The 25,189-nt window shown below is 40.5% G+C and overlaps 1 protein-coding gene and 1 non-coding gene across 2 annotated transcripts in view; one reads left to right on the top strand and one right to left on the bottom strand.

Moving 5' to 3' along the window:
- The window catches only part of LOC124594868 (platelet-activating factor acetylhydrolase-like), a 94,731-nt gene that overhangs the window by 53,116 nt on the left and 16,426 nt on the right, over nt 1-25,189 (top strand). The window contains exons 4-8 of the mRNA XM_047133337.1: nt 834-999; nt 8,794-8,920; nt 21,998-22,111; nt 22,210-22,301; nt 22,843-23,031. Coding sequence (XP_046989293.1) covers nt 834-999; nt 8,794-8,920; nt 21,998-22,111; nt 22,210-22,301; nt 22,843-23,031 — 688 coding nt within the window. The remainder of the gene's footprint in view (nt 1-833; nt 1,000-8,793; nt 8,921-21,997; nt 22,112-22,209; nt 22,302-22,842; nt 23,032-25,189) is intronic.
- Nucleotides 10,961-11,035, bottom strand: Trnal-caa. Its single transcript has one exon. It is a non-coding gene; the product is annotated as a tRNA-Leu (tRNA).

Raw genomic sequence — 25,189 nt, 5'->3', positions numbered from 1 at the left:
TTGACATTAAGATCAATTTACTATCATGAAGTCAAAATATATGACTGATGGTTAATGGACATACATATTACATAGTGCAGTTAGCAGGAATTGTAACTCCTGCTGATGGAGTAGTTGTTGCTGATTTAATGTACATTTGTGTACACTGGTTCACAATACTACCTTGCAAGTAAATTGAGATGTGTTGCACACCCACACTGTCGCACAGTATGCAGTGTTCACTCAATGGCCATGTCGAGATCATTGATAAACTGCAAACATTTTCATACACTAGCTGAGGATTTTGTCAGTGAGGAGGGAATTCATGCACAAAAGAAAAGTAGTTTCACTGAGCTTTTGGGGACACTAGATTGCTATGCTCAGGAAAAAAATGTGGTATCTGTACCAAGCAAGATGACATAGTGATAGAATGCACTGTGCTTGCTGTATGTAGAAAGCCAGTTTCAAAATTTCCACTACTCACATATTTTGGTTTATCGTTTCCTCAAATCATGTTAGTTCAGATTGCTTTATCAATTATTTTAAAGTTATGCAAGTACACTACAGCACTAGCAACAAAACATGAAAATAGCCAAAGTAGATGATTATTCTTGTTCTGTTTTGTATTACAGATTTTTTCATAATGTGCCAACCATACACAAAGTTCAGACAACATTTAGTATGGATGATGGCTTAAGTCCTGAAAAACAGAATGAAAAAATATTATGAGGTGTATTAAGTTTTTAGTATCTGCATAGAAAATGTAATTACAACTCTCTTATTTGTAATTTCACATTCTCTTTGATTACCTCTATTTGCTAACAGGAACTCTTGCTGCTGAAAACATTTTACAGGCGATGCAAAAGTTACTGCTGCTTGGGGAGCAGATGTTAATACTAAACTTAAAAAGCTACCAGTCATTATACTTTCACATGGGCTTGGAGCATCACGTTTTCTCTATTCCTGTGTGTGCAATGAACTAGCTTCTCACGGGTACCTGGTTGCTGTCATTGAACACAGGTTAGTGAAACTAATTTTTGCCAATACATCATTTATCATAAAATAAAAGTTAATTGGTTTTCTAAAGGCATTTATTGTACAGGATGTAATGAAAATCATGGAAATTTTCAATTATACATTTTTCACAAGTAGATTGTTGCATCCGCATTGATTCAGAAGTGTGCAGTTTATTTATTTATTTGGTTCATGTGCTCTAATTTTACACAGTGTGCTACAGACATTAAACAAAATGATGTCACTATTCATACTGGGTATGTTATGATATACAACACATTGCAACAGTTTCATATAACATTTGTTTCACTCAGTAGTTCGTGTTCCATTGCATCATACCTAGTACATTTATTGCTTGGGTATTCTTCATTAGAATGTAAACAGTGACACAGCAGATAAGATTTCATACCCTTATAAAATTATATATTGTCTTCAATAGGCTTTATACTTGTGAGGAGCTTATTGAAGAGCTGAAGGTCCATGTGGAAAGCTCCCTTTTGGCAAAGTTGTGTATTAGCATGCAACACATGAAGATCCAATTTTTTTGTAGCGTAAAGTTGGCGAATTTTGCTGTTTTTCTTTAGTCTACATTCACTTGGCACTAGGTGCTTTTTTAAAACAATTTTACAGCCTTCAGAATAAGCATGTAAGGTAGTGTTAGGATCTCCAGCTTTCTGAAAACGAGTTTGCAAGAGTCTCCCATTTTCCATTAACACTAAGAGGTCCAGAAATTCTGGGTCCAAAAAACTAGACATTTATATCATTATTTAAAATGTTATTCGTTCACCTTCATTTGAGATACCTTTAAAAAAAACTGAGCATCGAGATTTGTTTTTCATCTTCATTTGAGTTTTGTAACAGATTACAAATTTTATTATTATAGTGACTGAAAAATTATCACCCATATAAAAGGGGGGTAAGATGAGTTGTTGTACAATTTTACAGGTAATTGGCTTTTATATGGAAAAGCCTGAAACATCCTGGTGTTCACAGAAGTATGTTACAATCAGGGCAATACCAGCTTGCTTTCTTTCAGCTTGCTTTGCCAACAGATCGCTTCATCTTGTCCAAACAAATCTTGCAAACTCATGTTGGATGCTGTTTCATCTCAGTTAGTATGTATGTACCCCAATCATACTGACATCATTGGAGGAAACTACTCATCCAACAAGCAGTTGTAATAATTAGTTTTGTAGGTGGTAGCAGTGGCAAGACTAGCTGTAAACAATACCAAGTGCTTTCTCAGAAAACTCTTTAGAACAGGTAGTTTGGAAGCCCACCTATGATGGAAATATATTAGATCTGACTGCAACAAATATACCTGACCTTTTTGAGGATGTTCACATTGAACTGATATCAGGGACAATGAGGCAATTAAAACAAGTAGAAAGACATACACTGCACTGTAAAGTAGATATATAGGCATTACGCTAATATCTCAAAGAAGATGGTTCTCTGAGAACCATTAACTGTAGTCACAAGCACATAGAGGAACTATGAGTAAAAAAAAAAAAAATAGACAGGCAAGCATTGGATACACATGTATAAGCTAGAAGAGTTCATTATGGCAGTGACCCTCCAAGGCATGCAGTCTCTGTAAAGAAACCTTCCAAAAAACAGTATCTACTTCATAAGAGGTGTAAAACAAAGCATAGGGCTATCAAGAGAGAAAAGTTTAATGAAATTTGTTTGACAGTAAGAAGGGCAATCCATAACTACTGTAGGAGAATCTTATCAAAAGACTCCTCACAAAACTCAAATAAATTCTAGCCATATGTAAGGGCTGTTATTGCCACTGATGGATGACAAAGGAACTGAAATTAAGGGTAGCAAAGCCAAAGTAAAAATGCTGAACTCTGTTTTCAAACGTTTCTTTACAGAGGAAAATAAGGGAGCATTGTACCATTTTAATACTCACATGACTGCAAAGATGACTGCAAGACATATTAGTATCAGTGATGTAGAGAAATTGTTTGAAACAAGGCCCAGGGTCTACTGTAATTCCAATCAGATTCTATACACATTTGTGACTGAGTCAGTCCTTTCTTAATAATAATAAACCATAGAACCCTTGAGTAAAAAACTATGATCAGTATTGTAAGAAGGCATGAGTCACACTTTTTTGTATGAAGGGTGGCAGAAGTGATCCACAAGACTATCATACAATATCTTTGACATCCATCTGATGTAGAATCTTACAACAAACTCTTAGCTCAGACATAAAGGAATGATGAATGGAATAACCTCTTTCATTCTAACCAGCATGAAATCTAAAAACATCAGCCATGCAAAAGCAAACTTGTACTTCTCTACATGACACCCTGAAAATCACTGATCAAGGTAATCATGTGGATGCAGTATTTCTTGGCTTCCAAAAACCATTTAAATCAGTATCATCCCAACATTTATTAATGTAAGTAAAATCATATGGAGTATTTCAAACATAGGATCTGTGGAGGATTTCTTGTAGAGTGACACAGCATGTTATCTTGGATGAAGGGCCATTGATAGAAGTAGAAAATACTTCTGGCGTGTCCCAGGGAAGTGTGTTGGGACCTTACCATTCAAGTTCTACATTAATGATCTTGTAGACAATATTTTGCAAATGATGCAATTATCAACAACAACAAAAAGCTGCACAAATATCTGGTCAGGTCTTGACAAGATTTCAAAGTGGTGCAGAGGTTGGCAGCTTGTTTTAAATGTTCAGAAGTATAAAATTATACACTTTACAAAACATGGAAAAGTAATATCCCATGACTACAATATCAGTGAGTCACATTGGAATCGGTCGACTCGTGCAAATGTCCTGGTGTAACAATTGTAGGGATATGAAATAGAATGATCACATTGGCTCAATTGTAGGTAAAACAATGGAAATGCAGCCAGTCTATAAAGAGAACTGCTGATAAAATCTGTGTGACCCTCCTAGGATATTGCTCAAGTGTATGGGATCCATACTAAATAGGACTTACTAGGGACATTGAACATACACAAAGTATGGCAGCACGAATAGTTGCAGGTTTCCCTGAGCCATTGGAGCATCATGGAGATGTTGCAAAACCAGAACTGGCAGACACTTGAAGATAAATGCAAACTATCTTGACAAACCGTACTTATAAAGTTTGAAGAAGCAGTATTAAATGAGGAATCATGATCTACATAACTATGGCCTACATTCTGTTCCCATAAGGACCACAAAGATGAGATTCGAGTAGTTACTGCTTGCACATAGGTATTTCAGCAGTTATTCTTTCTGCATTCCATACACAAATGGAGTGGGAAAAAATCCGAATATATGATATAATGGGAAGTGCCTTGCGCTATGCATTTCTCTGTGGTTTGCAAAGAATGTACACAGATTTAGATTAGTGCAAGGTTTCTTGGTGGTGACTAATTTTTTTTGTGGTTGTCCTTGTACAGGGTGTTTCTGATTATGCTCCACTGAACAATTTGACATAGGTAACCTGCAGTCAGAGAAGCCAACCTAAGGAGATTGGAAGTAAAGTTGTCTACCGCTTTGTCTGGCATTACTGTTTTCCAGCTTATTTACAACTAACATGTGTACAAGTTTACATGCAGTGTACTGGTTATTTGCAAGTACATTGTTTATTTCCTGCAAAGGAATGAGGAGGATGAGCCTTATTACTAGGAAGTCATGATGCAGTTTTTGTTTACTTTACTTGTCCATAAGGTGGCTCTGTTGTATCGTATTTACATTGTCCCATGATGGAACTTGCTGCGAACCAATGACAAAGCCATTCATTACTCAGTACTGTTCAGGGACATACAGTACAATACAACAAAGCGGAAGTGGTACAGTTTTGCAGAACTCACTGACATGCACCTTGTGTATGGAGAAGTATGTTGCAAGGCTCTCACTACTGAAAGGCTGCACAGGGAGCAATTTCTTAACAGGCATCATCCATCATGACAAGTGTTTATTTCACTTGATTGACAAATGCAGGAGACTGGTTCATTGGAAAGAAGAAACAAGGGACCTGGCAACATGGGGCTCACTCGCACACGCAATTTTGAAGAGGAGGTGCTGGAACATGTAGCAGTGGATCCCACTACAAGTACTCGTTGTATTGCTCGTGAAATGGGCACTGCACACACTAGCATGTGGTGCATATTCCATGAGAAACAATTACACCCATATTACCCACAATGAGTCCATGCAATGCTTGTGATTCACTTTGCACCAAGGGTCACATTGTGTCAGTGGTTGCTCCAACAATCAAATGATCGACCAGATTTTCTCCAGATCATGCTGTTTATTCATGAGGCCTCATTTGATCATGATGGTATTATGAACAGGAGGGATAGTCACGTATGGGGTGAGGAAAACCCTCATGCTGTAGTAGAGTCACAGTATGTTTTGTTGTGAAGTATTTGGGCCAGCAGTGTAGGCAACAGTCTCGTTGGACCATATGTTCTACCTGGTCGTCTGAATGACCACCTGTACTTGAGGTTCATGGAAAGAGTTCTGCCTGAGTTGTCGGAGAATGTACCTTGGCTGTTCATGAAAGGAAGTGGATACATGATGGTGCACCACCTCACTTCAATGTGGATGTCCGCAATCATCTCACTGCTGTATTTCTTGGTCACTGGATTGGAAGGAGAGGTCCTATTCCATGGCCTGCGAGATCATCTGACCTGAATCCCCTTGATTATTTCCTTAGGGATATCTAAAGTCACTTGTGTATGAGATTCCAGTGGATACACAGATGGAATTAGTTGCCAGAATTGTAGCTGCTTGTGACATGATTTGAAACATGCCAGAATCTTGTTCGTCAATGTCATGCTTGCATTGAGGTTGATGGCCATCAGTTGCAGCACGTTTTGTAAGGTGCAGTACAAATGGTACATTCATTGTGTCAGTGATTGTATGTGTAGTTAACTGTAACTAATGGAAATAAAAATGTACATATTAATGTGGTTTTATTCGTATTATCTCCATAATTTGGCTTCTCTGATCCCAGATTCCCTACCTCAAATTTTCGAGTGGAGCATCCTCTATGCCCTGTTAAATTTTTGCACGTTCTTATGGAAACATTCTGTATGTACAGGGTGTAAATGATAACTGTCTACAACACACCCCAGTGGTTTAGAATTAAGTCAAGAGGAGCCATTTGATATAGGATATTATCTCCATAATTTGGCTTCTATGATCCCAGGTTCCGTACCTCAAATTTTCGAGTGGAGCATCCTCTATGCCCTGTTAAATTTTTGCACGTTCTTATGGAAACATTCTGTATGAACAGAGTGTAAGTGATAACTGTCTACAACACACCCCAGTGGTTTAGAATTAAGTCAAGAGGAGCAATTTGATATAGGACACTTGTGGCCTGTCAAGTCAGAAAACTTTAACAAATCGACCTGCAAAACCATTTAATCTACAGAACATGTGCATTGGGATACATTTTCATTACAGGCCACAGTGTTTGAGTTATTGAAGAGGAAGGTACAAAAGTGATGTTCAAACACATCCCCACCAACACATTCACCAACCAATGGCCAGAATACAAAAACTTGTGATTACATGAATCATTTGCCTTATTCAGCCTGTTTGGCCTTCACTGACTCAGCTGTTACACCACTGGGTGTTTTATTAACAGTATTAATTTAAGTAATGAAAGGAAAAAGATTTTTGTAAATATTGTGTAAAATTTAATTACATTTACAATTTGGTCTAAACTGAACCCTGACAAGCACAGTAGTTTCATAGTAACGAGGACAGACAAATAAAATGATTTCATTTTTAATTTTATGCAGTTAATATTCACAAAATTGTGATGTAAAATTTACACAAATGACAAATTTATTATTTGTAAGTGGCATGAATAACATATGAAAAACCCTGACTGGTGTGGGGTGAGCGTGGAGGTGGGGGTGCATTGGAAGGTCTTTTTTTTTTAATGGCTCGTCAAACACAGCCTCTAATGAAAGCATGCCCCAGCAAAAAAAGTAAAATACATTGAATTTCCTACAAAAAGGCCCTACTCATTCTTTCTCTAGGACTAGTTGTTTTTTCAAATACAGCGATAGAATATGGAAAATCTTATGTGACATGCAGATGCTGCATAACATATGGTTTTTGTAGGCCAATTTGAATTAGTTTCCTGAATTGATAGATGACAAGAGTTCTTTATCAAATTGTTTGTCTCGAATTCTTGTAAAGCTCACACCAAATATTGATAGACCTAGGTCATTGTTTACCTTATTCCATCATATAGCATCAATTTTCAGCTGACTAATAGCACATATTGTAAAAACTGATTCACCTCTGGGTTGTAAACAATGCTTCATCCACAAACAAAATCTTACATAGAAAAGCTGATTCATTTTGCAGTTTTTGTAGCCATTAGTTGGGCAGCTGTACTGATTTTGGAAGTCATTTCCGTTAAGATATTGAGGGAGCAAAATTTGGAAAAGACGAAATGCTTTTGACTGTATTATTTGCAGAACACTCCTGTGGCTGATTCCATTCAGATGTTCAAGCTGCCTTGTAGCAGCATGTGGATCGTTTATTACTGCTGTTAAAATGTTAGTGACATTTCTGCTGTCAGTTACTGTTGTTATTTGTTGGTATATGTTATTAATCACAGTTCCTTGAAATAGTTTTAATAATATTTTCAAAGACAGATTGTAAGGGCTTGGCACAATCAGGATACACTTCAGCATACAACTGCACTGCTGCTCTAACAATTTGACAGCAATCACCCTAAACTAAAACCACATCAAATTTTTGTTTTTCATACACGTTGTGAGAGACGTCATAGCTTCAGTAACAAGTTGTTTGGTCACTACAACATTAGGGCCCAGACTTATGGGCTACAAGTATGCAGATAAACACACAGAGTGTGCCTGAGTCATGTGTTTTTTATCAGTTCATAAGTTTGCGTGGTGGAGACACCTAATATACATACATATTTTTAGTTTTTGTTATTGTATGTGAAGTACTAATGCTTTAGAGGTCCACACATAAAGTATTTATCAATATATGATTGAGCTAAACTCATGCCAACCTGTTTTATATAAACTGAACCATTCTTCCCTCTCATTTTCCACCTACACTTGTCACTTCTTTTCAGCCTCATCATATACATCTTTGGTGACTGTTCTGCATATCTTTGGGCACCAATCAGGCATAATTTCCTAACTCTTTATTTCCTCCTTTGTATAATGCTTCATGCTGAAGGCTTTCCATTTTATGATATTCATTTTTTTCTTTTTGTTATGGCACTCACCATGTCTCATTGTTCCTGTGTTTTGCTTCAGAATTTCAGAAGTAAAGGAACTGCAGCTTTTGTTAGAGGGGGTTTCCTTCAATTAACAGCAATTTCTATGTTTTTATTTATATCTTGCCAGTCAGTGCCGTGAAATAATTTAGTCTAGCATTCAGAGTGACTTATATTATTGCTTCTTAACTCAGCTTACCCTTACATACATTACTCAAATGTAAATGATATAATCTGCAGTTCTGAAATATTAATGTTTCTTGTTCTGATGAGCATCAACTTCAACTTCAGATAACAATCTGGAACATGTATATGCAAAACTGAGTGTGCTGTATGTATATGATGGCGACTTGTAAGTCAGTGAGACAAAAACAAAGGAACTGGTGTAACAAGACAAATGATATAGATGATATATATTATTTTGAAAAAATCATGTTTGTATTAGTTGGAGAATACTCCAAACTCTTTCTGCATAATGTGTCTATAACTTGAAATTTTTGTGTACAATATGGGTGCATTAAATTGTTTTGTCTTATTACTTCGGCATGTCTTTCAGAGAAAATTCAGCAGGTGCTACTTGGTATTATGAATCACAGAAGGATAGAGATGAGGACAAACGTACCTGGATAAAATTCAAACATATTCCACTAGGAAAGGACCATTATGCAGAACGCAATAAACAGGTTTTACATTACATTATTATTTATATTGATTTATCTATTATTATAGTATTGTTTATATTACATTATTAATTATATGCAACCATATTATTGTAACCCTCATTTGAAGGCCAACAACATTTGTTGAAAGCAAATAAACTTTCTGTAACAACAGATTAATATTGTTTGTTAGTCCAGAAAATCAAATAATAATAGTCCTTGACAGAAATAAAATAAGCAATAGTTTCTGATTGAAATTAAAATGTAATAGTTCCGGGCTGCATTTGATCTAAGTCCAACTTCACCATGCATGTTCATTGAAATTAAAATATAAATAAATGGAAACTTCATGCTCATCAGTTGAAGCATTATAAAATACATGTCTAAATCAGACCAGGTAAACCGCAATGGTGATCAAAGTTCACTTGTAAATGCAAAGTTGAATAACAGAAACAGACAGTAAGTCCACCACTGGGAAACCTAATATTTGTCCACTACAGATGTTCATAGAAGTGGCCTGCTGTTCATGGTCATTGTTACATATGTTGATATATCCCTACCTTCCATTTGCACACATAGTGAGATACAAAACAAGTGATATTTTACAAGTCTATACTTCTAAGTAAAAATTGCTTAAATCATCTGATGCTTAAATCTAATGCATTTTTTCGTGTGTAAGACACTGATTAAGAGACTAACTGGTATACTGTAATAGCTAATTACTTCTGCAGTAAAAGGCAGACAGTGTGGAATGTGTTCTTGGAAATTTGATGAACATCAGATGCTTTGTGTATTGTTGGTGCGGTAATGAAAACATGAAACTGGTCAGATTTGTTTTCTTTGTAAATCTGTTACTCATGCTACTACTACTACTGATACTACTACTACAACCACCACCACCACCACCACCACCAATAATAATAATAATAATGTCTTATATTATTTGGAATCAATTACCAGTTACAACAGCAGCATTGTCAACAAGAATCATCACTCCACATGGTAAATAGGTTCATTGAGCACACACAGAGCTGAACAGCCTGATTCAGCAGTGTGTGCACGTGACTACATGTTCAAGCAATTACAATATTCCATAGACAGGAAGACCCAAAACCATTTAGAAGTTGTGAATGTTGAATTATAAGTAATTGCAGGAGGTAGGAACTGAACCAGTGATCCGGACATCACCAGTTAGTGATTATAACTACTTCATGATTGTGGACGATATACTGCAGATGCTATTGCTTCCCTCCATGTAAAACATTGACGACCTCTTTCAGAATGGAGCATAGCTTTCTGGATATTGATTTAGTCAGTGGGTCTTTGAATGGTGGCACTAGCATTTTCATGCATGCTGCTCATATGCTCACATTGTCACTGTGATGTTCAAATGGAATTACTGCAGTTGAGATACGGCAATTGTTGGGCAAGTCTACATTTCCTTGTACAGCTCTCAACTACGAGTCAGGTAAAAAAGCATGAAACCTGCCAACATCTTATTAAAACATTTTGTGATGCCATTCATCTGCAGATGGTAGGCACTTACTTCTGACACCGGTCTTGCCTGAGACACTTTTCCATGATCAGAGAGGTGCTCCATGTTTCAAAATTACATCTTCTATAAGGAACCTCGCAATTTCTGGAGCTTCAGCAATCTGTCTTACCATGATGACACCTGTAATCGATGATATAGTCCAGAATGAGATTTTCACTCTGCAGTGGAGTGTGCGCTGATATGAAACTTCCTGGCAGATTAAAACTGTGTGCCGGACTGAGACTCAAACTCGGGACCTTTGCCTTTCGCGGACAAGTGCTCTACCAACTGAGCTACCCAAGAACGACTCACACCCCATCCTCACAGCTTTACTTCTGCCAGTACCTTGTCTCCTACCTTCCTAACTTTAGAGAAGCTCTCCTGTGAACTATGCAGGACTAGCACTCCTGAAAGAAAGGATACTGCAGAGACATGGCTTAGCCACAGCCTAGGGGATGTTTCCAGAATGAGATTTTCACTCTGCAGTGGAGTGTGCACTGATATGAAACTTCCTGGCAGATTAAAACTGTGTGCTGGACCGAGACTCGAACTCGGGACCTTTGCCTTTTGCGGGCAAGTGCTCTACCAACTGAGCTACCCAAGCACGACTCATGACTGACAAAGCTCTTCTTTAATTAGTGGTTTTAGCTTTTCCTAGCTGGTCTTCATATTCACAGCTTTTCCTTCTAACCATCTTGGTCTGGCATTAACAGGCATTGTAGACCTTTGTATCACTTTCCTTACTATTTACCAAATTGGTGATATGAGTTTCTGAAGGTCTTCCATGACAGCCCTCAATATTACATTTTTAATCTGTCAAAAATCTTTCAGCGTATTATTTAGTGGTGCATGCCTCAATGTGCTAGCACTACTTTATGATGTCCTATGTTGTGGCACCCTTCAATTGTAGTGAAACTTTGTCAGCTTTTGTCATATTTGGGCTCACTGTTTGAGACACAGCACCAGAACTCTTTTATGTAACTATCATGCATTAGACTCTGTTCTTCAGTTTTTCTCCAGCTGTGAGGACTTGTTGCTGGTTGCCTCAAATGTGTTCTTCATTTCCACATGAAATTTGTCCGTAATTTAGCTTTTGCTCATTGTTCTCGAATCACTGTGTGGCTGTAAAGTGTAAGTAAAAGTATATGGTACAAGACAGATTGTGCCATCCCACTGTTGTATTTAATGACAAAGTCAAATCCCTTCAACCATTTTGTTGAATCCTGGCTAGCATGTCCTAGAAACACTGCTGGATGACTGATGGGCATCTGTGTTACTGATGCATCTGTATCCACTGGTACATTCAAATGTATTTACTATTTATACTCACATTCCTGCCCAAAAAATCAACAGCTTTTGCACAAACTTATGTACTCAAGGCAGTGGAAATGTTGATGTCTGAGGTACCCAGTGTCTTCACCAAACTACCATGTAAAATCCAAAATCTTTACCAGTTATGAGAGCAATGCTGTCAAATGAACTAACATTACACACTTAAAGTATTTTATGGAATACATGCAGAGCTGAACTGCCTGCCTTAGCAGAAAGTGCTCCAACTTATTTATACATACCGGATGTCCATAATTAAAGTTCCAGTTTCAAAATGCTGTAGAAAGATAAAGACTGCTGAGAATGATTTTAAATTTGAACAGCATATTATTGACACAGGGAGAAATGTCTTGGAAGAAACAAACAAAAACAAATTACAAAAATTATGTCAATAGATGCCTCCGCAGGCATTTTAACATTAATGGGTTGGCTACACATGACAGATGGATCGCAATGCAATGGCTATGGTTTGAGTTGCACGTTACATCATCCATACTGCACAAGCTTGGCAGTCAACACTTGTGGAAGTGTTAGTACACAGCAAGGCTGTACTGCATTGTATGGTAAAAACCAGTTTTTAGTTGTTCTGAGGCCAAAAACCACATAAAAAGCAAAATGACATTGGTTTTTAATTGTTGTGGGACCAAAAACTGCATAAAAATCAAAATGATATTGATTCCTAATTGTAATGAGACTGGCTCAAGACATGTTCAATATGCTAGCCAGCATTTTCTGTCACAAGTTGAAATCCACAAAGGGCATGTTCCCCAACAGATCAGAGTATCTCAGGGGTCATATTCAGAATGTGTTGAACAATGCGTGCTTTCAGTTTAGCTGTGTTCATAACTGGAGCACTGAATACAACCTCTTTCTGATAACCGCACAGCCAAAAGTAACACAGATTAAGATCACATGATCTGGATGGCTAGGCTGTGGAAAATGAGGGCTGATAATTGTAGCATTTCCAAAATGCCTCTGCAGTGTTCACTTCATTGGCTGTGCAAAATGTGGAAGAGCACCATCTTGCAAAAAAATGGCGCCACCCACTCATCCACACTGTTGATGGATTGGAATAACATTGGTGTGCAAAAGACTAATAATGTTTACCAGTGATGGTATAGGTAACAGGACTTGGAGGACTCATATTCTCAAAAGAATATGGCCCTGAGATAACCAGTGTCATCAACTGGCACCACACAGTCACCTTTGTAGAACAAAATGCTACCGGCCAATGTGCATGCAGATTTTCTATTGCCCAAATCTTGCAATTCTGCATATTGATATGTCCTTGGAGATGGAAAAGGGCTTCATCTGTCCACAGAATGTTCAATGGCCATTCATTATCCACTTTCACGTGAACAAGAAATTCCAGATCAAACATTTTTCTTGCTGGCAGGTCAGCAGGAAGCAACTCCTGAACATGGGTGATTTTGTATGGATAGCAGTGCAGGATGTTTCATAGCATTTTATGCACCATGCTCACTGGCTTGTCCAACATTTGGGCAATTGCCCTTGCACTGTGTGTTTGCACACCACAGCTCAACCCCTCCTGCAATGCTGTGGCCACATCTTCGATAGACATCATATTAACTGCTTTCACCACTCTACCACACTGCACATCAAAGGAACATGTTCTTTTGAATTTTGTAATAATTTACTCCAGACCTTTATCATGAATTGGAAAATGCCTTTTTTTATACCCTTGAGTGTTCAGAAGAATTGCAGGGCTACTGGCACCCAGTCATTGCTCTTCTAAAACAGCTTTACCAGCAATGGAGACACCATGTTGGGTGCCTCGGACACAAACTAAGGAATGACTGTGTGCTGTACATCTGTTGTTGTGCATATTCTGATGCTTACAGCACCATCTACTTGTTTTTTCTTCTTTATTTTTTAGTATTTTCTCAGTAATATGCTGTTTAAATGTGATATCATTCTGAGCAATGGTTCCTTTGCTACAGCATTTTGAAACTGAAGCTTTAATTATGGACACCCTGTACATGCTACATTCTAGAAAATTCTGGTATTCCATGAACAAGTCAGTCCCAGGACCTTCTAGAAATTATAATGTTGACTTACAGATATTTGCAGGAGATGAGAATTAAACCAGTGATTCACACATTATTAGACAATACACTATGGTTGGCAGTACAGAGTTCACAGAGACAATAATACAAATAAGTCAGGAGTTGTTGCTCTTGTTGTTGTGGTCTTCCATCTGAAGACTGGTTCGATGCAGCTCTATCAACCGATCCCTTCTATTAGTCAAGTTAAGCTAGAAATTTCTATTCCCCCCTGTCCTCTCCAGTATTTTCTCATTAGTTGTGCAATCTATCCATCTGATCTTCAGCATTCTTCTATAGCATCACATTTCAAATGATTCTTTTCTCTCCTTGTCTGAACTGCTTATTGTCCACATTTCATTTCTGTACAAAGTTACACTCCAGACAAATACTGTCAGAAAAGACCTCCTGACACTTAAATCTAGTATTTAGTGTTAACAAATTTATTTTCTTCAGAAACGCTTTTCTTGTCACTACACTTTCTATCCACCCTGCTTTGGCCATCATCATTTATTCTGCTGCCCACATAATGAAATGCACCTCCTACTTTGTGTCTTGTTCCTTAATCTAATTTTCTCAGTATCACCTGATTTAATTCAGCCACATTCCATTACCCTTGTTTTGTTTTTGGTGATGTTCATCTTATATTCTCCTTTCAAGACACTGTCAGTTCTGTTCAACTGCTCCTCCAAGTCCTTTGCTGTCTCCGACAGAATTATAATGTCACCAGCAAACCTCAAAGTTTTTATTTCTTCCACCTGAACTTTAATTCCTATTCCAGTTGTTTCTTTTATTTCCTTTACTGTTTGCTCAATGTACAAATTGAATAACAAGGCAATAGACTACAAACCTGCCTCACTTCCTTCCCAACTACTGCTTCCCTTTCATACCGTTCAGCTCTTATAACTACTGTCTTGTTTCTGTACAAGTTTTATATAACCTTTCATGATCTACATTTTACCCTCATTACCTTCAGGATTTCAAAAAATGTATTTCAGTCAACACTGCCAAAAGCTTTCTCTAAGTCTACAGCTGCTATAAACATAGGTTTGCCTTTCTTTAAGGGGGTAGACCAGGGTGAGACTCAATTTTGGAACTGATATTCAAGATTTTTTTCAATAAAATAACACACAAATTACAAAACTGACTTTAGACCTTTATTGTTCACCTCTAAGATTGTATTATGTATTTTTATCAAGTAAAAATCTTGCACCCAGAGGACAGTCCACAGAAATTGATGAAAGGCAATTGCTGTGTGTGATGGCAGTTGGTGGGAGCTCTGAACACCACAATTTTCAGCCTAGAACAAAATTTTAAAAACTGCTTTGAAACTGATAATATTGTCTAATGTAGTACACAAGGATATTTACAAAAAATGGTTTTTAACAAATTGGCAACAATCTGAAACAAGTAATTTTTCTCAACAAAAATGTTGTAATAGAAACATGCACCAAAAATTGAGATTAAAATATATTGCAAAATTCCTAGATACTACTGTAGAAAAAAATGCTGACTCACAAGTTAAAAAAGGTATACTGTAATTGGATGTATATTTCATGAGTTACAATTTCTGCCAATTTGAAAACTGTTGTTTTGAAAAAACAAGCATGTGAAGTTTTGGGTTTTGTACTCTTATCATTGAAAGTGAACAAACCATTAATCAGCAGTGATGATGTCAAAACACTGTCACCTTTTGTTGAGATTATATTGATTCCACTTTTACCAATTGTTATAACCTTTAATCACCAATAATTGCATGGATATTCAAACACACTCACTTAGGAACAATAGCTCGTTACATGATAACAACTCAGTATCTCTTATTCGACTGCTGTGCCGTGACATGCGGCCGGCGCTGTTCGTAGCTAGGTGGCGCTCCCGTGCTCAGCCAAGTTGCGGAGCGCCTCTATCGCCGTTTGCACGTACTGTCGTGGTCTCACTGTTAAATGTCGTGGCACTGTCATAACACTTTTCCCCCCTTGAAAGAAAGAACAACACTCACTTCCTTGGAGACATGGACAGTGCGGAGACATCCATGGCCTCTTGTGAGGCCCCGAGAAGATCCTGCGGAGAGACTCGAGAGTATGTTCGAAAATGTCCAGGACGGAAGCTCGTGCATGGAACGTGCCTCCTGGACGAGATGATGGGTGAAAACTCCGGAGCAGCATCCATAGGTGTTGTGGACCTGGGGGTGTGCTCCAGCGAGATGGGTCCCGGAGAAGGTGGCGTCGCAACTGGGGCCGGTTCTGGCATACTCGGAAGCGGTAGCGACGTCGGCTGCATCAACACGTACAGTAGATCGGCAGCAGCGACAGGACTGGCTTCTTGGGCTGGTGGAGGCGAAGGAAGGGGCGGTGGCATTGGCATGGCCACCACTTGTGGGTGCATCTGGTCATAATGGCGAACAACCATGCCGTTGTCCATACGTATTTCACAAAGCCGGCGGCCGCGAAGAGCCTTGACCACCCCTGGAATCCATGTAGGGCGAGATCCATACCCTCGTGCCCACACGTTGGCGCCCACCGAGTATTTTCCCGCACTAGGGGACACAGTACAAGGCCTGACAGGATGAAGCAGGTGCAGTAGAGTGTGCGGTTGGTGGCCATGCAAGAGTTCAGCAGGGCTGCGATCACCCAGAGGCGTGAAGCGATAAGAACTCAGAAATTGCAGCAGAGCGTCATCTGTGGAAAAATCATTAAGGAATTTTTTCATCTGGCTTTTGAAAGTGCGGACAAGGCTCTCGACCTCCCCATTCGATTGCGGATGGAAGGGCGATGCTGTAACATGATGAATCCCTTGTCCAGTACAAAAATCACAGAAGGCCTGCGAAGAGAACTGAGGGCCATTGTCCGTGACGATCGTGGATGGAAGACCTTCTAGCGCAAAGAATTTGGACAAAGCCAGCGTCGTCACCGCAGTGGTGGGCGATGGATATCGAACAACAAACGGAAACTTCGAGAAGGTGTCAATCAACTGTAGCCAATAAGTACTGAGGAAGGGGCCGGCAAAGTCAGCATGCCCCTGTTCCCATGGCTGCGCTGGATCAGGCCATGGAGAGGGCATTGTACGAGGTGCAGCCAGTTGTTGAGCACACTGACCACACGCAGCAACCATGTGGGCGATGTCCTAATCAATACTGGGCCAATAAACGTGCCTGCGGGCCAGGGACTTAGTCCGAGAAATACCCCAATGGCCTTCATACAACAGTTTGAGAACATCTTTGCGAAGAGAGGCTGGCACCATGACCCATGGAGATGCGCCATCCGTGGCCAGAACAACACCATCACGAACAGACAGACGAAGGTGCAAGGCATGGTAGTTGCGAAGGGGATCCGATGCCTGGCCCTCGGTCCTGTCCGGCCAACCCCGTTGAACAAAACCGATCACCTGACGCAGGACCGGGTCCTGTGCAGTAGCCGAAGCGACCTGCGAACCTGTAAGCGGAAAACCCTCGACCGCACGACGTTCTTCCTCATCAATGTGGAAACAGAGTAGTTCATCATGATCGAAAACCGGGTCGGGGCCCATCGGCAATCGCGACAATGCGTCACCATTGGCGTGCTGGGCCGTGGGGCGATAGTGAATCTCATAGTGAAAACGAGACAAGTATAAGGCCCAACGTTGCAGGCAGTGAGCTGCCTTATCCGGAAGCGACGCCGATGGGCTGAACAGAGAGACCAGCAACTTGTGGTCGGTGATGAGGTGAAACATAGAACCATACAAAAAAACGCTGAACTTTTTTAGAGCATAAATGATAGCGAGCGCCTCCTTTTCGATTTGAGAGTAACGCCGTTGCGCATCGTTGAGGGTCTTGGAAGCATAGGCGATGGGTCGTTCCGACCCATCCTGATACCGATGGGCAAGAACAGCCCCTAGGCCATACTGTGACGCGTCAGTCACCAGAACCAAGTGCTGACCCAGACGGAATGTGGCAAGACAAGGCGCCGACTGCAAATGAGCCTTCAGGTGGACAAAAGCCTGCTCACACTCGTCGGACCAACAGAAAGGGACGTTTTTGCGTAACAGCTGATGCAGAGGATGAGCTACCGCCACCGCGGATGGAATGAATTTGTGATAATAAGCAATCTTGCCTAGAAACGCCTGAAGTTCTTTGACTGTAGACGGCCGGGGTAGAGCGTTAATGGCCGCAACGTGCTGACGTATAGGACGCATACCCTCACGGGACAAGTGGAAACCAAGATACACAATGGAGGGTTGGAAGCACTGTGACTTGTCCAGATTGCACCTCAACCCAGCCGAATGCAAAACCCAAAACAGTGGAGGCCCCTGTGACAACAATGTCATCCAGATAGTTTATGCAGCCGGGAACGGAAGCCGTGAGCTGTTCCAAAAACCGCTGAAAAATGGCCGGCGTACTGATACAACCCACAAGGAGTGTTGATGACGAGAAATTCCTTGGAAGAAGCATCCAACGGCAACTGATGGTACGCCTCCGATAAGTCAAGTTTGGAAAAGAACTGGCCCCCAGCGAACTTGGTAAATAACTCCTCAGGACGGGGAAGAGGATAAGTGTCAATGAGGCTCTGAGCGTTGACAGTGGCTTTAAAATCACCACACAATTGCAGACTCCCATTTGGTTTAGAAACCACCACGATTGGCAATGCCCATTTGCTGGAGGTAACAGGAAGGAGAATCTCTGAAGCTGTTAACCTGTCTATCTCAGCCTTGACAGGTGCACGCAACGCCACCGGAATAGGGCGTGCCCATAAAAACTTAGGGCGAGGTGTAGGTTTAAGAGTAATGTGGGATTCAAAATCCTTGGCACGACCCAGACCAGCAGAGAACATGGACGAAAATTCAGAACACAATCCATCCAGCTGTTGATACGGAATATCCTCAGATATGAGATGCACATCATCATCAATGGAGAACCCGAACAACTGGAAAGCATCATAACTGAACAGGTTTTCAGTGCCCACATGATCCACCACATAAAACGTGAGGGGCCTAACAACAGACTTGTAGGCAGTGGAAGCATCAAACTGGCCAATGATAGGAATTTTCTGTTTATTATAAGTTCTCAGATTTCGCGTAACTGGAGACAAGGGAGGGGGGCCCAACTCTAAATACGTGCGAGAATTAATGAGAGTTACTGCAGAGCCAGTGTCCACTTGCATGCGAATGTCTTTATCCAGAACACGAACAGTAACAAACAACTTATTTGTTTGAGAAAGCACACAGTTAACATCCATGTCCGATGCCTCGTCCTCGTCGACAGGAACTTTAAGGGACTGACACACAGAAGCAATGTGGCCTTTTTTCCTACATGAATTACACGTGGCCCAACGTTTTGGACACGCGGCCCTGTCATGCTGCACGAAACAACGTGGACAAGAAGGAAGTGCGAAACGAACCTGCTTCTGTGGTTGCTGTTTTCGCTGCGAGCGTTGCGGCCCAACGCGAAGTTGTTTATGCGAGTGAACCGCCGCCACATCTTTGTTCTCCTGTGAAACAGGCAAATTGTCCGTGTCGAAAGTTGACTGTACAGCGCCTACATCACACCACGCGTCTATTTGCGCGCCAGCAGCGTGAGACATTTCAAAGGATTGAGCGATGCTTAGAACTTCCGACAATGACGGGTTTGGCAGTTGTAGGGCACATTGCCGAACTTCTTTATCAGGAGCAAGCCATAGAATAGCATCCCTAACCATGGAATCAGCATAAGACTCATGATGAGTGTCCGTGACAAACTGACATTTCCTACTCAGACCGTGTAGTTCCGCCGCCCAAGCCCGGCAAGATTGATGGGGCTGTTTACGACACCGGTAGAACGCCACATGGGCGGCAACGACGTGGGTGTTTTTTCGGTAATAGTTAGACAATAAGTCACACATTTCTTGGAAGGACAGAGAAGCAGGTTCCCGCAGAGGGGCTAACTGAGATAGCAGCTGATAGATCCATGGGGAAATCCAAGATAGAAATAACGACTTACACATAGGAGCGTCGGCAACACCAAAAGCCAAGAAGTGTTGCCACAAACGCTTCTCATAATCCTCCCAGTCTTCAGCGGCCTCGTCTTAAGGAGGGAATGGAGGCGGAGAAGAGGAAGACAGACAATGAGTAAGCGACGTCGACAATGCCTGAATAGCAGCCGTCAGCTGTGTTTGTTGTACCTGAATAACAGCTGTCAGCTGTGTTTGTTGTTCAATGAGTGCTTGCTTAAGCTGTTCCATGTCTGCCCCGTCACGAACACACAAATCCACAATGCAGTGAAAATATCCAACCTCGTCGCCAAAAAGTGCTATAACCTTTAATCACCAATAATTGTGTGGATATTCAAACACACTCACTTATGAACAATAGCTTGTTACATGATAACAACTCAGTATCTCTTATTCGACTGCCGTGCCGTGACATGCGGCTGGCGCCGTTCGTAGCTAGGTGGTGCTCCCGCGCTCAGCCGAGTTGCGGAGCACCTCTATCGCCGTTTGCACGTACTGTCGTGGCGGCACTGTTAAATGTCATGGCACTGTCACAACACCAATCAAAGCATATTTTGCATGGTTCGGATTTCTTTTCAAATCTTTTCTGTCCATATAAATGTGTTTGCTTGCCATTTTCAAGCACTCATATTTTACTTCATATAAAAAATAAATGAAATGATAAGTTAAGCAGGCACAAGATAAGCCCGGTAGCTGAATGGTCAGCGCGACAGAATGTCAATCCTAAGGGCCCGGGTTCGATTCCCGGCTGTGTTGGAGATTTTCTCCATTCAGAGACTGGGCGTTGTGCTGTCCTAATTATCAGCATTTCATCCTCATCAACACTCAAGTCACCGAAGTGGTGTCAAATTGAAAAACTTGCACCCAGCGAATGGTCTACCTGATGGGAGGCCCTTGTCACATGACATTTATTTACAAGACAAGCACTTGCTTTCAGACTGTTTGCCATAAAAAAAATCGTGTTATAAAGAGAAATCACGTTGAGAATGGTATTTTAGTTGATACTAATGCCCTGTGTGATATTATCCTTTTCCATTGGTAATTATTATAGTATTACGTCGGTTGCATTCAAGCATCAGATGCATGAGACCCCCATGTAGTAAATCCCAGTTTTAACATATTTTAATATTTATGGCACACTTTATATGAATGAATCTTAAAAATAAACTCTCTAAGGAACATTTTAAGCCAATAAAAAGCTTAGGCTAAAACAAATTCTACCCTGGTCTGTCCCCTTAATCTATCTCCTAAGATAAATGTTTAAAGTCAGTGTTGCCTCACATGTTCTAACATTTCTCTGGAATGCAAACTGTACTTATCTGAAGTTGACTTCTACCAGTTTTCAAAAGTATGATGCAGTAATGAAATCCCAAGGATTTTATTTACTTATACAGTCATCTATAGAGATCTATATCTAAAAACAAAGATGATGTGACTTACCAAATGAAAGCGCTGGCACGTCAATAGACACACAAACAAACACAAACATGCACACAAAATTCAAGCTTTCGCAAGAAAACTGTTGCCTCATCAGGAAAGAGATCTCTGCCCAAACTCTTTGTCATTAAATATGTCTGCTTGTGTCTGTATATGTGTGGACGGATATGTGTGTGTGTGCGAGTGTATACCCGTCCTTTTTTCCCCCCAAGGTAAGTCTTTCCGCTCCCGGGATTGGAATGACTCCTTACCCTCTCCCTTAAAACCCACATCCTTTTGTCCTTCCCTCTCCTTCCCTCTTTCCTGATGAGGCAACAGTTTGTTGCGAAAGCTTGAATTTTGTGTGTATGTTTGTGTTTGTTTGTGTGTCTATCGACGTGCCAGCACTTTTGTTTGGTAAGTCACATCATCTTTGTTTTTAGATATATTTTTTCCATGTGGAATGTTTCCCTCTATTAATTCATATCATCTATAGAGATCGTTACTCATGAAGAAGCTGATAACTACTTTAAAGTTTCTCGTTTCAGTAAACAGTATTATTCAGTTTCTACTATTAATTGCAAATCAGTCCTATTCCTAAGCAGTAGATAAATTTCTCTTTTGTCAGTATTTTACTAAAACATCTTCACTTTTCCCTGTTTCTCATCATTTACTCACATCATTGAAGTAGCTGAACCTGGTGTAAATTATATTATATCAAGCATTCCACTCTTATAAGTAATGCTTACATGTATTAGAAAGCTATGTAATCTTTTCCTCCTACTTTGCATTTCAGATTAAGAAAAGAGCGAGTGAGTGTGTTAAAGCTGTTGACCTGCTAGAGAGGATAAATGCGGGATCTAATGTGGAAAATGTTCTTGACAATGGCTTCCTTCTGACTCAGCTTAAGGTAAATGACGAAAATTAATTTAATTCCTTTTTAGTTCTTACTTTATTTGTGCACTTTATCTAAAGGACTTATACACAATTTTTGTAATTCCCATGTAGGATCGCTTGGATCTGAGTAATCTGGTTATGATGGGGCATTCATTCGGTGGTGGTACAGCCCTGCTGGCCCTAGGGACAGATTCTCGATTTAGGTAAGATGTATTTCAGATTCTCCCAATTTTTATTATGCTTTACCTGCTTGCCATAATCCTGATATACTTCGCCTTATGGATGACACTTATACCCGTCAGTGCGTTGGTTTGGTACGCAACAGCACACCAGATGTTGATTTGGTTGAAGTTCCAACATTTAAAAATGTGCTCTTGGCAAGTGATTAGTCAGCACTATTGAAATATGACCTTGCTTCAAACATCCCTGTTAGTATGTCAGGAACGCATGGGTGTCATGTTTTTGTTTTCACCATGTAGAATATTTTACATGAGTTGATGGCAGCTTTACGTAACACTAATTTTAAGGCAGTACTGGTAATGACTATGTTGATCTAAAATATATGACATCAGCCACTCCTAACATGTTCATAGCAGTCTTCGTCCTCAGTTAATTTAAATAATTAACAACCTGTGTAATAAGGAGAAAATTAAATTCCCCCAATATTACACCCATAGTTCATAATTCTGTAAATCTAAACACAACATTGCTGTTTGTTTAAAGAAAATCTACTACTTGTTTCAGGCTTGGCATAATTTTGGATGGTTGGATGTTTGCTCTAAAGGAAGAAATTGACTTGCCAAAGAAGGTTACTCAACCAGTAATTTTCATCAACACACAGACTTTCCAAATACCAGCAAATGTCTCAGTCATGCAAAGATTTATAGAAGAGAGACCAACACAAAACACAGAACGAGCAGGATATACAATAAGGTATGATTAATACTGTCATACCATAATGTTATTGAATGTTCTTTTGATTCCTGCTTCTGTACTGATAATATTTGAACTTTATTATTCTTTAATCTTTGACCATAGTTTTGTTATGATATTAGATATATGAGAGCATGCATACATAAAAAGCTAATAGGGCTTCACAGACAACAGAAATTAAAGCAATATACAATATTTAAAATCCGTTAAAATATGCATACACAGTTGTTAATACACAAACTTACAAGGGAGGAAGTGATACTTCAGACACAGAGGAGCAGTCAACTAGGTGTGTAAAGCAACTACTATAAATATTTCCTCTATTTTCAAACAGTGGAAAGTCTAAGACGAAATAACAAATAGAATGCACACACACACACACACACACGCACACACGTACACACACACACACACACACACACACACACACACACACCAACATGATTCACACACACACGTCTACTCTTTCTGGCTGCCAGAGACGATATATGAATATAATGGAGGGAAACATTCCACGTGGGAAAAATATATCTAAAAACAAAGATGATGTAACTTACCAAACGAAAGCCTTGGCATGTTGATAGACACACAAACAAACACAAAAACACACACACAAAATTTCACGCCGATCACCTGCCACCCTACCTAATACCTCTTTCCTCATTACCTTCGCCAGCTTCATCCTGACCCACAATTTCTTCACTTTTGAAGGCCAGACATACCAACAATTAAAGGGAACAGCCATGGGTACCAGGATGGCCCCCTCGTACGTCAACCTATTCATGGGTCACTTAGAGGAAGCCTTCTTGGTTACCCAGGCCTGCAAACCCAAAGTTTGGTACAGATTTATTGATGACATCTTCATGATCTGGACTCACAGTGAAGAAGAACTCCAGAATTTCCTCTCCAACCTCAACTCCTTTGGTTCCATCAGATTCACCTGGTCCCACTCCAAATCCCATGCCACTTCCCTTGACATTGACCTCCATCTGTCCAATGGCCAGCTTCACATGTCCATCCACATCAAACCCACCAATAAGCAACAGTACCTCCATTATGACAGCTGCCACCCATTCCACATCACACAGTCCCTTCCCTACAGCCTAGGTCTTCGTGGCAAACGAATCTGCTCCAGTCCGGAATCCCTGAACCATTACACCAACAACCTGAAAACAGCTTTCGCATCCCGCAACTACCCTCCCGACCTGGTACAGAAGCAAATAACCAGAGCCACTTCCTCATCCCCTCAAACCCAGAACCTCCCATAGAAGAACCCCAAAAGTGCCCCACTTGTGACAGGATACTTTTCGGGACTGGATCAGACTCTGAATGTGGCTCTCCAGCAGGGATACGACTTCCTCAAATCCTGCCCGGAAATGAGGTCCATCCTTCATAAAATCCTCCCCACGCCACCAAGAGTGTCTTTCCGCCATCCACCTAACCTTTGTAACCTCTTGGTTCATCCCTATGAAATCCCCAAACCACCTTCCCTACCCTCTGGCTTCTACCCTTGTAACCGCCCCCGGTGCAAAACCTGTCCGATGCACCCTCCCACCACCACCTACTCCAGTCCTGTAACCCGGAAGGTGTACACGATCAAAGGCAGAGCCACATGTGAAAGCACCCACATGATTTACCAACTGACCTGCCTACACTGTGAAGCCTCAACCTCCGCTAATATCAAGTTGCCGCCGCTCATACCTCACCTGTCATTCAACAACATCTTTGCCTCTATACTTCCGCCTCGACTGACATCTCTGCCCAAACTCTTTGCCTTTACAAGTGTCTGCTTGTGTCTGTATATATGCGGATGGATATGTGTGTGTGTGTGTGTGTGTGTGTGTGTGTGTGTGTGTGTGCGTGTGCGTGTGCGCGCGAGTGTATACCTGTTTTTTTTCCCCCCCTAAGGTAAGTCGTTCCGCTCCCGGGATTGGAATGACTCCTTACCCTCTCCCTTAAACCATATCCTTTCGTCTTTCCCTCTCTTTCCCTCTTTCCTGACAAAGCAACCTGGGGTTGTGAAAGCTTGAATTTTGTGTGTGCGTGTTTGTGTGTCTATCAACATGCCAACGCTTTCATTTGGTGAGTTACATCAACTTTGTTTTCAGATATATTTTTTCCACGTGGAATGTTTCCCTCTATTTTTTTTTATATATAT

This window comes from Schistocerca americana, chromosome 2 (genome assembly GCF_021461395.2).
Source record: "Schistocerca americana isolate TAMUIC-IGC-003095 chromosome 2, iqSchAmer2.1, whole genome shotgun sequence".
In the NCBI taxonomy this organism is placed as follows: domain Eukaryota; kingdom Metazoa; phylum Arthropoda; class Insecta; order Orthoptera; family Acrididae; genus Schistocerca; species Schistocerca americana.
Note: the sequence above shows the minus strand (reverse complement) of the source record. Positions and strands in the feature narration are given on the sequence as shown.